The sequence below is a fragment of the Anoplophora glabripennis genome, unplaced genomic scaffold (assembly GCF_000390285.2).
Source record: "Anoplophora glabripennis isolate ALB-LARVAE unplaced genomic scaffold, Agla_2.0 scaffold144, whole genome shotgun sequence".
NCBI lineage: Eukaryota > Metazoa > Arthropoda > Insecta > Coleoptera > Cerambycidae > Anoplophora > Anoplophora glabripennis.
The window spans coordinates 914,453-929,658 of NW_019416377.1; the positions used below are offsets into that span (position 1 = coordinate 914,453).

The 15,206-nt window shown below is 32.7% G+C and overlaps 1 protein-coding gene across 3 annotated transcripts in view; it reads left to right on the forward strand.

The window, feature by feature from the left end:
* Window positions 1-11,860, forward strand: part of LOC108906879 (organic cation transporter protein) — a 29,639-nt gene extending 17,779 nt beyond the window's left edge. For all 3 annotated transcript variants that reach the window (XM_018710314.2, XM_018710315.2, XM_018710316.2), the window contains exons 2-5: window positions 5,180-5,420; window positions 7,409-7,543; window positions 7,682-7,851; window positions 10,600-11,860. In XM_018710314.2, coding sequence (XP_018565830.1) covers window positions 5,180-5,420; window positions 7,409-7,543; window positions 7,682-7,851; window positions 10,600-11,561 — 1,508 coding nt within the window. In that variant the 3' untranslated portion in view covers window positions 11,562-11,860. The remainder of the gene's footprint in view (window positions 1-5,179; window positions 5,421-7,408; window positions 7,544-7,681; window positions 7,852-10,599) is intronic.
* Window positions 11,861-15,206: the final 3,346 nt, after the last annotated feature.

The window sequence follows — 15,206 nt, forward strand, 5'->3', positions numbered from 1 at the left end:
GAGACGGCCTCGTAGTTCCGATTGGAAAGTTGAGAGAAAATTTGATATGCGACATACGAATATGACCATACTTAACTTACTTAAATAAAAGAAAAATCAGATCAGGTTCATATTTTTCAGCGCCTGTAAGAAATGGTATACCTCAGTCCAGTCAGCTTTTTACAGAAACATAAAAATTGTGGTCCCAATTTATGTTCTTACTCTAAAAATAAGCTGGTTTTTCTTTCCACGGCATCTGGTCAACGGAATCTGCGTGTAACAGTTTTATAAATATTTACATTTAAAACCATTAAAACTACCTTTACCATCTTGGTTTAAACTCGAACATAAAATTTACGAAATACAATTAAATGCAAGACTCGGAAGAAAGAAAAGTAAAAAGATGTAGTATTATTAACGTACTCATTTAACATGTTCTGTCTTTTAATTCGTATTTTTATATAATAATATGATAATAGTCCAATATAACAAAATAATATTTTTAATAATTAATCAAGTGTTTATGAGTGAAATATGACGTAATTCAATCTGATGCAACAAGAAGATAAATAGATATATAAAAAAATATAATTGTAAAAAGTATACCGCATACTTTAATGTTTAAAGTACGTATTTTTTTTAATTGTATAAGTGTAGGTGTAGATCAGGTAACATGTCTGTGTTTTATTTCGTATAACCTCTATTGCCTACTATTAAAACTGGAAACAATAATTAACAGAGGAAATTATCGCGGAACGTTAATTTAGCTAATTATGCGAATTAGAAGGTATAATCGATGTCACAGAATTCTCAATTTTCTTAATAAACTATTATATCTCGTTAAACCTAATTAATTTGCTAATTAAACCGCTATTAGCGAGATACGGTCGCTGATTTTCATTTTTGCACCTAATTTCTGCCGCTCTACGTAGAAAGTCAGGTAAATCAGATTGCTAATAATTAATAAATTACGAAATATTTCATTTTATGAGTAAAATGTGGGACTTGTAAGAAATGGTAAAACTGTAGGCCAGTGCTCCTTTGGCTGATAAAAAACTGATAATAAACTGTTCACCTAACTAATTAATATTTTATGTATCTAACAAAAAAATAAAATGTGGATATTTCTTAAAATTTCATGATTGGTTTCAAAGAAACGGAATTCCAAGAAATTCTACAGCAATTTTGTAATTATTCTAATAAAGTAAGTAGGTAATTTCTAAATATTTGTTCGGTTTTGCCCACTTTAAATAAAGAACTAATTGCATCAGCTTCTTAGAGAACATTCTTAAAACTTTAGTATCACCATCGTCGTTAACACCTACCTGCGTAGGTATTGTTCAAAGCATGATATTGTTGGACGTTACTGGAAATACCCTAATCAAGATACCTACACAAATATATGAAAGATATAAGATATCGCTTTATTATTTAGCCATGCTTTAATGTTGGGTTAGATATTAGTGCTTTATTTAGTTAAAGGCCAGACTTCGTAATCAGCCGCAACATTGTCTGGCCTTTTATCAACTTTTAACTAAACCACTAATATCTAACCCAACATCAAAGCAAGATTAAAATGATAATAATAATACTGTAACGTATTTGCATCATTATCAGTGTTTAAATAGGTACATTAATCAAAATTCAAATAGTGTAGGAACGAATTTTATTTCTTCTTTTTAACAAGAGCAAAGCTATTCAATTCAAAAGTCCCTGGCTAGCCACAGAGTTGTAGGTACTTTTCAATTTAAATATCCGCCGTGGTAATAATATATCATGTTCGTCTGCATGCTTAGTTTAATGTGCCACATCCATAGTTGAACAATGTAATGAACTAACAACCTCGTTTTTAAAGTCGTTCGTTCCAATCGAATGATTTTCTAAATATCCGACCAGCGATTCTTATTAAAGGTGAAAATTTGAGCATAAATAGCACGTCAGCTGTAATGACAAAGAGAAAACAGAGGTTTTCAATAAGTATAAAACGCTACAATTGGCTATTTCATGGAATTAAATATCCTTGGTGGCCTCCTAGTACCAAACAAAACTGCAGATAGGAACTGGTGATCCAGTTTGCTTTAAGAAATCAGTAACTTTACTGAAGAAAATAATTTACTGTCTTCTTTTTGTCACAAAATACTCTCCTGAAACTCGATGTTCTGATCTATCACAGTTTTTTTTAAACTGACTGACTTCGACATAATTGACGATATGATAGAACAGATTTAAACTATATAGGTATAAGCAAAAATTTGCATATTTGCTGGAAATGTCAAAGGTATGAAACGCATAGGAACTTTATTATACATTTAATAATGTTGCGTCATCTAAAAGAATTCGGCGTTACGTAACTATTAACAATATTATTGGTACTGAAAGCAATTATTTTGCTGTGGCGAACAGAAAAACTGGTTCCATTACTAAAATCTTAAAGGAGATTGTTGAAGTGGAAGAATTAAGACGGTAAAAAAAATACTGCCTTGTACATAACAATTTATAGAAACTATTGTCTTCACTTTATTCCAAAAAATACTAACAATGTAGGATTGTTCCTGAGATGAGCAAACAGCTGGTATATGATAAGGTGTAGTTATTATTTATGTTTCTTGAAATCTTCACGAGATGTCGTTATTTTCAAGGTCAAACAAAAAAACCTAACCTAAACTGAGGATATATCATTTAGCTATGAGTAGAAATTTATTAACCCTAATAAAATACCTGCGTTAAGTAGGCTCCAGAAAGGTGATGCTGTTACAATAAAAAAAAATTTATAGTCTGTTTGGAAATGAAAGAGAGTAATAAAACCCCGAGACAAGAACCGGTCATGGGCGTGGTAATATTTCGTTTCAGGTAATTATCGGGTAACACTAATGCTAACAAAAATTACAGGGATTGGAAAATCGACTATCTACAGACTTTTAAAGGAAACAAAAAATGAACAAGATACTGTAAATCCCCCAAAATCATCTACAGGGAGGTCAAAAGTCGTTATAGATGATTTCTTCAAAAATGTCATTCGCAGAAAAGTACACTCATTTTATTTTAAAAAAGAAATACCAACGCTAAACAAAATTTTAAGTGAACTTTCAGAGGACAACGATTTGCCAAAAATCAGTAGAAGCAAATTATGGGCCGTCTTACGAGAGTTGAATTTTTGCTGGGAAAAGCAGAACAGGAAGTCAGTTCTTATCGATAAAGATGAAATTATTTGTTGGCGAAGATCCTACTTAAGATCAATTAGAAAATTCCGTGACGAAGGGAGGAATATTTATTATCTAGACGAAACTTGGGTCAACGAGGGATATACTGTAACAAAAGTATGGCAAGATAAAAATGTAAAAAGTTTTCGACAAGCATTTTTGGATGGACTTTCAACAGGGTTCAAGGCACCTTCAGGTAAAGGGCGAAGATTAATAGTGACACATATAGGTAGTGCCAGTGGTTTTGTAGATGGCGGTTTACTTTTATTTGAATCTAAAAATACAGGTGACTATCACGAAGACATGAACGCAGATGTTTTCGAAGAGTATTTTACACAGATGTTGGATCTTATTCCTCCGGGGTCTGTAATTGTCATGGATAATGCCAGTTACCATTCACGGCAGACCGAGCGGACGCCTACGACTGCTTGGAGGAAAGCCGATATAATTCAATGGTTATCCGGAAAAAACATTTCTTTTGAAACAAATATGGTGAAAAAGGAACTTTTGACACTTGTCAATCTTAATAAAGATCAGAAAAAATATGTTATCGATGAAATGGCAACAAATCGCCAAATAACGGTACTACGGTTACCACCTTATCACTGTGAACTTAACCCAATCGAATTAGTCTGGGCGCAGGTAAAAGGAGATGTAGCGCGAAATAATACGACGTTTAAATTAAGTGACGTGAAAATTTTGTTAAAAAATTCCTTGGAACGAGTAACTGCAGATAACTGGCAAAGATGTATACATCATGTACAAAAAGAAGAGGAGAAAATGTGGGAACTCGATAATTTAATTGACGTTACTGTGGAACCTATCGTTATCAATCTAGGAGACGAAGATAATTCATCAGAATATTCAGAGGATGAATTTTAATATACCTACTTTTTTATTTTCTTTATTGTACATTTATACAACACTACATTTACTCACCATAATTTGAATTTTCAAAATACATATATTTTTGTGTGGAATAAAAGTCTATTCATTAAATTTAAATAAATATTTTGATAATAATATTGAATAATTTTATTTGAATTACTAAAAACCCTCTTAACCCGGTTATGATGCTTAAAGTAGCCTCATGTTTTGAAATGCTGTTTTTATATTGTTTACTTATAAGAGAAATGGACCGAGAAATTGAAGCGGCATAGACAAAGACGGATTGTCGGGGATTAAATTTTAGCTACCTGCTACAATTTAGTACAGTCCGATCGCACAAAGTTTTTTTAAAAGTACACCTCATCCTATACCGATAATACATAATATAAAAATATTGAATATAAGCACCAGTACTACATTTATTTACGATTTGCATACACAATAAGCTTTTATTACTCTCTTTCATTTCTAAACAGACTATACTAATGACGCCTATTAAGTTGTTAGGTTGCCATCCTATTATAATATACCAGCAAATATGTTTTTTTACTATAAATAAGTGATTTTTTGGACACTAATAAGTAATTTTTTAACATAACTACCTATGTGCACTTAGCTGCATTCAATTATTATTAACTTTGGTTTTAAATTTCCCCTTCATATTTAAAAAATTACGAATAAAAGACAAGACGTCTATAATTGGACAATGTCACCATATCACACTTTATTACTCTTAACATTTTAAATAGAAAAAAAAAAAAAAAATTATAAGCCAAAATTTATAACTTTTGCAATGTTGGCGATGTACTACATAATGTAGTTCTCGCGTCTGCCTGTCAACTATGATTACTTAAATTTAGTGAAAAAATGCTAGAAAGAATTTACCTATTTATCATAAAAATGTGCATACACTCTTGTGTAAAATTGTGTCAGCAAAATGATTTTTATTAAGCTTAGCATATGACATTTTAACAATAATTGCTATTATAATATATATCTTAGCAAAACATATTTATTATTGATTTCTCTCAGCGTAATGTATATTATTAATTATTTATAAATTGTTGTACTTTGTTATTGTATTCTGTAATAATAATAATAATAATTTTTAGTGCAAAATGGAACCGAGAAAGGCCCTCCGAAGGACAAGGCTGACGTGGACATCATCCAGAAGTGCATAGGGGTATTGGGGCGGTGGCATATCTGGGTGTGCCTTATAATTTTCCTGGTGAAGTTTCCGGTAGCCTGGCACCAGCTGAGCATCGTTTTCGTGGCCCCTCCAGTCACCTTCACTTGTGCGGAGAATATTACCGACAAGTGCTCGTCGAATTGCTCCAGTCACGTTTTCGATACGTAAGTGTGTAATAATAGAAAAATGCCAGAGAAGGGGTGTTCTTATCATATTTGGCCGTAGATGGAACGCAAATGCCAAAGCATGTTGAAAAATTTAATTTGCTTTAGCAGGGAACCTGTATAAAATCAAAATTCGTTCAAACATCTAGATCTAGGTTTTAAGAGTAATTCCGAGAGTAATTCTGACGTCATATGCTACGTTGGTAAATCCCTGGACTTTCTACAGTTTGATTGGCTTACTTTTGCGACGTCCGCGCTCAGTGGCGTTTTTGAAATGATTTTAAACGAAATGAAATATTTCCAGTTTTATTTGCAGTATTTTACTCTGTTACTGAACTGTTCTTTTTGCAGTTTTATTTACACATATTGCATTTCTTGTTCCTACAATTTTTTAATGGTAATAGCTGGTAAGTTGCTGTTTAAGAAAGTTAAAGAAAACATTGCCAATTATGTTAGAACGCCGAATATTGTTTTCGAGTTGAGATATGCACTTCATTTTACTTTTGCTAGTGCATATTAAATTAGAATTTTATTATTCTTATATGGTTTCACTGACAACGACCTTTAGTAGTTATACTAACCACATCATTAAAGAATCTTGGAAAATTATGGTTTTAAAAACCATAAATACGTATACAAGATGCCCAGAAATAAATTGCAAAAGCAACAACAACTCCTCTGTATAACAATTTTTTTGGAAAAGCCACTGGTGCATAAATCGAAACGGTTTGATGCGGAATTAATTCAATTATTATTATTATTATTGGAAAATAATAAAATTTATTATAAACTAGTTAAAAGTGTTAAAACTAAACAAAAAGAAATCGATGTTTATGTAAAGGCAAATTTACACGAGGCAATTTGGATGTACATCGATGATGATTCATCAAAGATGAAACAATGTAAATAACGTTTCATCAACATTTCATCTAAAGGCGAATTTACACGATGCAATTTGGATGTACATCGAGGATGATTCATTAAAGATGAAACCATGTAAATAACGTTTCATCAACAACATTTCATCCAAGATAAACAGTTCTGCCCCTTCGCTATCGGTTTCACCTTAGACGAATCATCCTGGATGTACATCCAAATTGCATCGTGTAAATTCGCCTTAAACCAAAACAGTTTCCAACAATCAGACGCATGCGCATTCCGATATAATCCTCACATAAGGTTCAAAATTATTTGCTTCGAATCAAATGCAATTGCGTTGGACTGTTGGAAACTGATTCTAATGCACTAAGAACAAAGCTAACCCCTCTTACATACGAGCGTTGTTTTACCGATCGGCAACCGACCGTCACACTTGCCGGCAACGATTTTGTGTGTAAAGATGTATTTAACTATGTGTAATTTAAAATTTAGTCGGTTGTTTTGCCGATCGGCAAAATACCGTCCGTGTGTAAGAGCCGCAAGTGCTAAATAAAAAAGGACGACCAATCACAGGCGTAGCAGAAAATATGACGTTTTAGAGCGCCAAATTTGAAATGGGAAATACCATGTTGCAGTGGTTACATCCTAGATAAATGATGGTTACATAAAAAAATTGTATACTGTTAAGTATACGGCAATTTATAAAAAAATTGTAAACATTAGTCTGACTGTTTGAATTTTTTTCGTAGTTTTGTTTCCAATAAACCTTCTGTGTAGTTGAAGCATTGTATGAAATTGTATTCTAGCTAATTTGCAGTAATCTTACACAGTAAAATTACATAATTAAAATTAATGCAACTTTGCTAAAATTATCATATAAAAATTATAGCTTGCGGTTATCTAAGATCCTATACATGCGAAAAAATCATAACACATAAAATTAAAAACTATTCAATCAATTTATAATGATTGTGTAAGTATATAGTTAATTCTTGTTCATGGATATTTTTCAATACTTTCATATTTTCCTTATTTACATCATTAATTATAATGATTATTTTATAGTTGTTCTTCGATGACTTGTATGTAATATTTGTAATCTTTTCTAGTTCTATTTTCACCAACACGATCGCTATAGAATGGGATCTGGTGTGTCAGAAACAGTATTTGGCAAATTTGGCCCAAACTATAACCATGCTGGGAATTCTATTCGGAAATATGGTATTTGGATATTTATCAGACAGGTAAATCTTTATTTTTTTGACGTTCCAGTAGTCTTAATAAAGTACCTACCTTGTAATATTTCAGCAATCAATTTTAATACAAGTTGGTCAACAAATTTATACACACTTTATTAAGTATTTTTCACCTCCTTTTGACAGGTTTGGTAGGAGGAATCCCCTGGTTCTTGCAGTAATACTCCAAGCGGTTTCTGGTTTAGCAGCAGCCTTTTCACCTTGGTTTACCCTCTTCCTGATAATGAGATTTCTGGCGGCTCTAGCAACAGGAGGGACCATGGTGACTAGCTTTGTTTTAGTCATGGAACTAGTAGGTGAGGAATAAGACGAGATATTCTTCAGAAAATAATATTTGGTTATTATGTACACTTAATACAGGATATCCGGAAATTAATAAAGGTTATAAAGGTATAAGACGGTCAAGAAGCAGGTGTGTCGGTCACAAATGACGTCACAATGCGTTCTAGGTCACGTGACAAAATTTACATTTTTACATACTTTTAAACATCTACTTATAATTAATTTATAGCATCAAAGAAATTATTATTTTTTTACCACCATTTATTGTTGTCGGTGATAGACTACAAATTTATGCAGTCCTAAAAGAAATTAGATTTTAGTGCAAGATCCTATTAAAGTAATAGTCCACAGTGCAGGTCCCCCCTGGAAAGTTTATTACCACATACTTTATGACTCGTGAGGAGCTTCGTTTTGACGAGTCTACCACACTTTTCTTCTGCGACTTTTCTCGATTCCTCCGCTTTTCTACTCGGAAAAGTCTAAAAACATGGCAATTTCCCGGGGTCTTGAAAAGTCAAGACCACATCTTTTTTTCTGGCTGGAAATTTTGTTGCAACTGCCGATTTAAATTTGTCCGACAGAAATTCTTCCGACATTGACGTGTCTACCGGTCGAAACATGCCAAAATGACAGGGTATTGAAAATCAATTGCCACATAGGTAATTTTTAGTAAAATTAATTGTAAACAATTAATTCAGTCGAAAAGTATTGTTGTCCGAGAAATTTCAAGCTGCGTTTTTTCAGTCCAACAACTGGAAATCTGAATTTTTCGGGGTATGATAAATCGATTACCACATATCTAATTTTCATTTTTTCCCACTTTTAAATTTACTGTACAAAATAGTGATATAAGTGTCCGACGATTTAATATCCGCAAATTACTAAAAAATCAATAAATCAATAGTCGTTATGAAATTTAATTTTTACACTCCAAAAATTTCATATTTATAAATGGTTATTAATTATTAATATGTAAATTATTATCTGTTTTAAATAAATAATTATAATATTGCTTATTTTATGCTTAAAAATTTTAAAGTTATAAACAAATGAAGTTATTTTTGAGACGATTAATAAATACAAAATTCAACACATTCAAACTATTTTCTCCTATAATACTTTAAAAGTTCCCACCTCATGTTACTTTCATGAGTAGTATCAACTATAACAGGTTTAGCAGTAAACCAGTATAGTACCATCATGGGCAACTTAAAGTCACCACCATCCGAGCGATTCTCTTTCTTTGTAATAAAATCATCACATCAACATATTATGCATTTGAGGATCCATAGGAAAAAAAAGGATTATGACTATAAACTGTTTCGGGCAGTTTAAAGTAATTAACTTACATACTATTATACTTGATATAAAAATCCATTTTTTTTTTCAAGTCTTCATTCGCGTTTGTTATTTTTCTTTACAAAAATTTTCCATTTTCTAAAAAAAAACCCAAAACTTTTGTGCATAATTTTTTTACACCATACCACATATCTATCCCCATACATACTTTTTTGAAATCGTTTAATTCTTTTCTCGATATTTATTTCGCTAAATTGAGAATAAGAGATTTACAATTGCAAGAATAAAACGAAAAATATATATTTATTTATATGGAATTTTGCTTAATACATAAAAATACCTTATTAGAAATTATAATATATATTTTTTACGAAATTTTTTTCATCTTTTTTTGTTGGACTGACGATTTGCGGATATATTTTTGTCGGACATTACAATTTTTTATTATAAAAAACACTTCTATTGTGTGTTATTTTTGTCCGACATGTGGTAATCGATTTATCATACCCCGGGAAAATTCCGATTTCCAGCTGTCGGACTGAAAAAACTCATATTGAAGTTTGTCGGACAACAATACTTTTTGACTCAATTAATTATTTACAATTAATTTTATTAAAAATTACCTATGTGGTAATTGATTTTCAATACCCTGTCATTTTGACATGTTTCGGCCGGTAGACACGTCAATGTCGGAAGAATTTCTGTCGGACAAATTTAAATCGGCATTTGCAACAAAATTTCGAGTAACTTAAGCTAAAAAAAAAATGTGGTCTTGACTTTTCAAGACCCCGGGAAATTGCCATGTTTTTGGACTTTTCCGAGTGGAAAAGCAGAGGAAAAGTAACTCGTCAAAACGAAGCTCCTCATGAGTTATAAAGTATGTGGTAATCAACTTTCCAGGGGGGGGCCTGTACTGTGGACTATAATTCACTAATCCCCTCCAATAAATTCAATTTCTTGGAACTTTTTCTGTGTACCACCCTTAAAAATATGTAATAATAAAAAACATTGAAATAAATTATATCATTTAGCTTGACCAGTGTCATAAAAACTACTCTAAAAAAAAATAATATGTAATTTGCTCTGCATCAGATTATTTTGAAATAAATTAAACATAAAATAACATATCACATATGAGTAGAAAAAATAGTATTTTCTACTCGAGATGAAATACCTTTTTCGGCATTCTTATTACTAATATTTCAGATGTGAGGTTTTTGATAATCATGAATACATATGCAAATGCAAACAATACAAGTACAAAAAAATAAAACTTGTATCGATACATGCAAAAGTAAAACGTTGATATCGGATCTTGTCGCTGGTTCTAGGGCCACTACAGATGGATCGTTATTTTCAATCAAGGGAACTACCCTTGAATCTTATTTATTTCCGGATACAATGTATAATACACGTGATAAATTAATAAAAAAGAAAAAAACTGACATCCTCTTTTTCCCCAGGTACTGAATGGAGGACAGTCTTGGGCATTCTCTACCAAATCCCGTTCAACCTAGGCCATCTGATTTTACCCCTCATCTCCTATTTCCTCCGCGACTGGAGGTACTTCCAAGCGGCAATTTCAGCACCTTCCCTGTGCCTCGTAATATACTACTGGGTCCTTCCCGAGTCCCCCAGGTGGCAGCTAGCTGTGGGCAAGAAAGACGAGGCCGTCGCTGTCCTGAAGAAGGCTGCCAAACGCAACGAATTGCCCACCGACACCATAGAACAAGACGTGACGGAGTATCTCGCCCACAAGGACCTCAAGGAAGTAGAACAAAGCAAGGGCAACATCATCGACTTGATAAGGACGCCCATAATGCGCATGTACACGATTGCTATCTGCTTTAACTGGACGGTGTGCGGTTTGTGCTTTTTCGGAGTGTCGCAATTCATCGGACAACTCGGAGGGAACATCTTCGTCAACGTAGCCTTGTCGGCAGTTATACAAATCCCCAGCACTCTATTCGCATGTTGGTCCACCAAAGCTTGGGGCAGAAAGAAGACGTTGATCGCGGGGAACGTGGTGTCCGGCGTAGCCATGTTGCTGATAGGTTTCGTACCCTCCGATCCAGCTTGGATCAAATCCACTTTGTCCACCATCGGCATGTTTGGCCTGGCGCTTTCGTTTCCCACGGTGTACATTTATTCGGGGGAGCTGTTCCCCACCGTCGTACGCAACATAGGGGTGGGTACGTCTTCTATGTGTGCGAGGATAGGCTCTATGATCGCACCCTTCGTAGCGACGTTAGTCACAGTGGAGCCCTGGATTCCGCCGGTTATTTTCGGGATCGTGCCCCTCGTAGGAGCTTTGCTGTGCTATAAACTGCCGGAGACTTTGGACTGCAAGCTGCCCGATACCATTGAGGAAGCCGAGCAATTTGAAATGCAGAAGAAGAAGAGCGGTGAGACTGAGATGCATTAATGATTTTGTTGACTAAATTTTTGACGAGTATATTAATTAAACTGCAAGTTACATCGTAGGGATGATTACTTCCATTTTTCAATTTAAAATGATTTACCATGGAAAAAATAATTGGTTTGATAATGGATTAATTAAACAATGCATAAATCCCACGTCTTAAAAGCCATTGCCATAACAAAATCATAAAAAGGAAAATTTTTATACTTAGAGATTGCAGATGCGATATATGTCGATAATAATTGATATATTACTATACAAATGTATATTATTTTGTTAAATAAAACATCGTTTTTATTTTAGTTTTTCTTCATTTCCTCACTCAATAATGTTTATTTATACAGGCTGTTACAAATTCGCTTCTCACTACAGGGACCTCGGAAACGGTAAGAGGTACGAAGTTGCTTAAATGGGGGCAAAGTTGCGTAATCAGGGGACCAACATTATGCCTTTAAAAAATCAAGACTAACGTGATTAGTTTTCGAAATATTTGAAAAAAAAAACGAAATTTTGGAAATCCGTTTTTGTTTAATTTCAACCTTGTTTGGCCACTTTTTGCCCTCTATCGAATGACAATCAATTTTTATATGTAACGTTTCGTCTCTCCAGGACCATCATCAAATTCATTTTTTTAAATACGCCCCTGGAAATTATCACATTTTTTGCAAGCCTTCATGACCCCCAATACTGTATTGCCTCAGTCCGAACCAGATTCAGACGTTTTGTCTTGAAAAATTCATCTTCAGTGTATTTGTTCCAAATTTATCTAAATGTTTATTTAAATTTCTTTGTTTATTGAATTATCTTACACTGTAAGTGTCGTTAGACCCTGTGAAATCCATCTAGTTATTTAAACTATTACCACCATGCATTAAAATAAAAAATTATTAGTTTTATTCCAGTGACCATTTTTAGGCTTCTCAAGTGCTCAAAATTCAAACATTCCGATCTTTTTGCAGGATATTCATACAAATAAATCTGACATGCTCTTTCACAGTTGTGGTTACAGATGTAATAAATTCCGATAATATTAGACTGATCTTCATTTTCAACCTTTGCCAAAACGAAAATGTTTTTGAACATTTACTGAAATATTTTAAAGAATAATATTCAGTTGGCGTTTTGGTTGTTCATATGCATTTTTAAGAATTAATTTGTCATAATAAAAATAAAATTGTAATAAAGTTTTAATTTTTAAACTTATTGAGTTATGTATGACTAAGTGATCGTAATAGTTAATAATAATAAATGTAACACATGGTGGTAATAGTTTAAATAACTAGATGGATTTCACAGGGTTTAACGACACTTACAGTGTACGATAATTCAATATACAAAGAAATCCAAATAAAAAATTTAGATAAATTTGGAACGAATACACTGAAGATGATTTTTCGAGACAAAACGTCTGAAACTAGTCGGGCTGAGGCAGTACAATATTGGGGATAATGAAGGCTTGCAAAAAATGTAATAAAATTTCTAGGGTCGTATTTAAAAAAATGAAGTTGATGATGTTGAGTCCTGGAGAGACGAAACGTTACATATAAAAATTGATTATGCCATTCAATAGAGGGCAAAAAGTGGCCTTGATAAAGTGTTCTTCTTTTTAAAATATCACCTCAAACAAGGCTGAAATGAAACAAAAACGGATTTCCAAAATTTCGGCTTTTTTCAAATATTTCGAAAACTAATCATGTTAGCTTTGATTTTTTTAGAGGCATAATGTTAGTGCCCTAATTATGCAAGTTTGCCCCCATTTAAGCTAGTTCATACCTTTTACCGTTTCCGAGATACCTGTAGTGAAAAGCGAATTTGTAACAGCCTGTAGACATACAAGTTGAACCAATTTTTACAATGATCCCTTTGATAATCCATGGCCTACATAAATTTTGTTGCAATCAGCATCACTTATTGGAACCGCATAACGAATTTATAACTTTTCAAATGTTTATGTTTGTTTAAAAATTAAGAGGTCTTTTGAAATCCCCGAAATGGTAAAAATTTGAGAATTGATACTCCTGATTATAATTGTCAAAATATAAAAATATGGGCTCAATATTTTGAAGTTAGTAGGTCACTCTTTGTTAGCAAGTACAAAATAGTGTTTTACACTAGTAAACACCAACCCGTTCAGCAAAATAAAATTGCTGTAGTAATTTGCAAATAAAACACAAGTCTTTAATGCGGGTTTGCGAGAAAATTGAAAGAAAATTATAATGGCCACGCAATAACTTTGCAAGGAAACGTTAATTCAGCAAGTTTGTTCTAAACTTGTCCATAATCTTGCTACACTTTTCTTTACAAAGTTGTTACGACTATTAAATATTTTCTCAATAATATTCTAATATGCTTGCTTTGTACACTTTGCTGCAAAGTTAATTATGAAATTACTAGAAACTTTCTTTTAAATATTGTTATTTGCTTGCTGATAGTCTTATAATTGTAACTCTGTCTTTCCTTTGGTACAAAATAGGTATGCTTTATAACATTCAGTTTCTGTAATTATAATATTTCTAAATTGATTTATAACAAAATCATAACTACAAAAACATTTAAACATAAAGAGATAAATATTTCAGTCAGTTGGACTCTATACCTTTTTCGTTAAGAAGCAATCCGGTTTTTTATATGAAAATAATGTCACAACAGGGTAACCATTCAAATATTAATAAAAATTGATTATCAACAAACCTCTTTATTAAGTAAGTCTTCTCTGAAAAGGACCCCGCAACTATCCTTATGGAAAACCGGTCCCAGTCGAATGGTACGAAACTTTGCCGAATAATAGTCCTCAATGTGTCGATCAAAAAAGTCCATGAGACCTAGGTCTGAAAAACTACTGTTCTGAAGCTACAGCCTTTTGAAGTTATCGTATACACGTACTCGATGACCATCAAATTAAGTTTTCTGAAGATGCTTCAGCTATTTTCTGAAGACTAAGGAATGCTGCAGATATGCTGATGACGGATAAGTGTTCAGCATGCGTAAAAATATAAGATGTCGCTCAAGCAGTACGTGTCGCTATCGCTGTTCTTCAGTAGGTGCTTCACCGATTTTCTGAAGACTGAAGGATGATATATGGACCAGTTTTCCATAAGGATAGTTGCGGGTTCCTTTATTGTTAAAAGAAATTCAATCTTCCATATATTTTTCATGGAGAAGGTTTGATTTGCCACAGTGGATCAATTGCATCACACTTTTACTAAGTATCTATTAAGAATTTCCAATTGACCTTTACTGTATATAAATAACAAAGGGTAATTAATTGACAATAAAGTTAATGTTCAAATTATGTCGACAATGCTATCAATAGATAGTTCAGAAACACCATGTTACACTATGGTATTGCTGTAATTTTGGTACTGTTAAGTGTTTGGTAATTTATAAAAAAAAAATTATATCAACATTAGACTGAATTGTTTTGAAAAAAGTTACAGCAATATAAATAATTGTGTTTCACTGGAAGGTTTGTTTTTTGCAGCAAATTACCATATATGTTCCTCAAACTTTCTGCTTCTCGTTTCTTACATAAATTTTCTGTTTAAAAGCATTCATATGAAATTCAATATATTATACTTTGTAGGTTATATCTAAAACCCACACTTAAAACATGTCGATAGGTAGACTTCGACCAATCATCCGAATAGC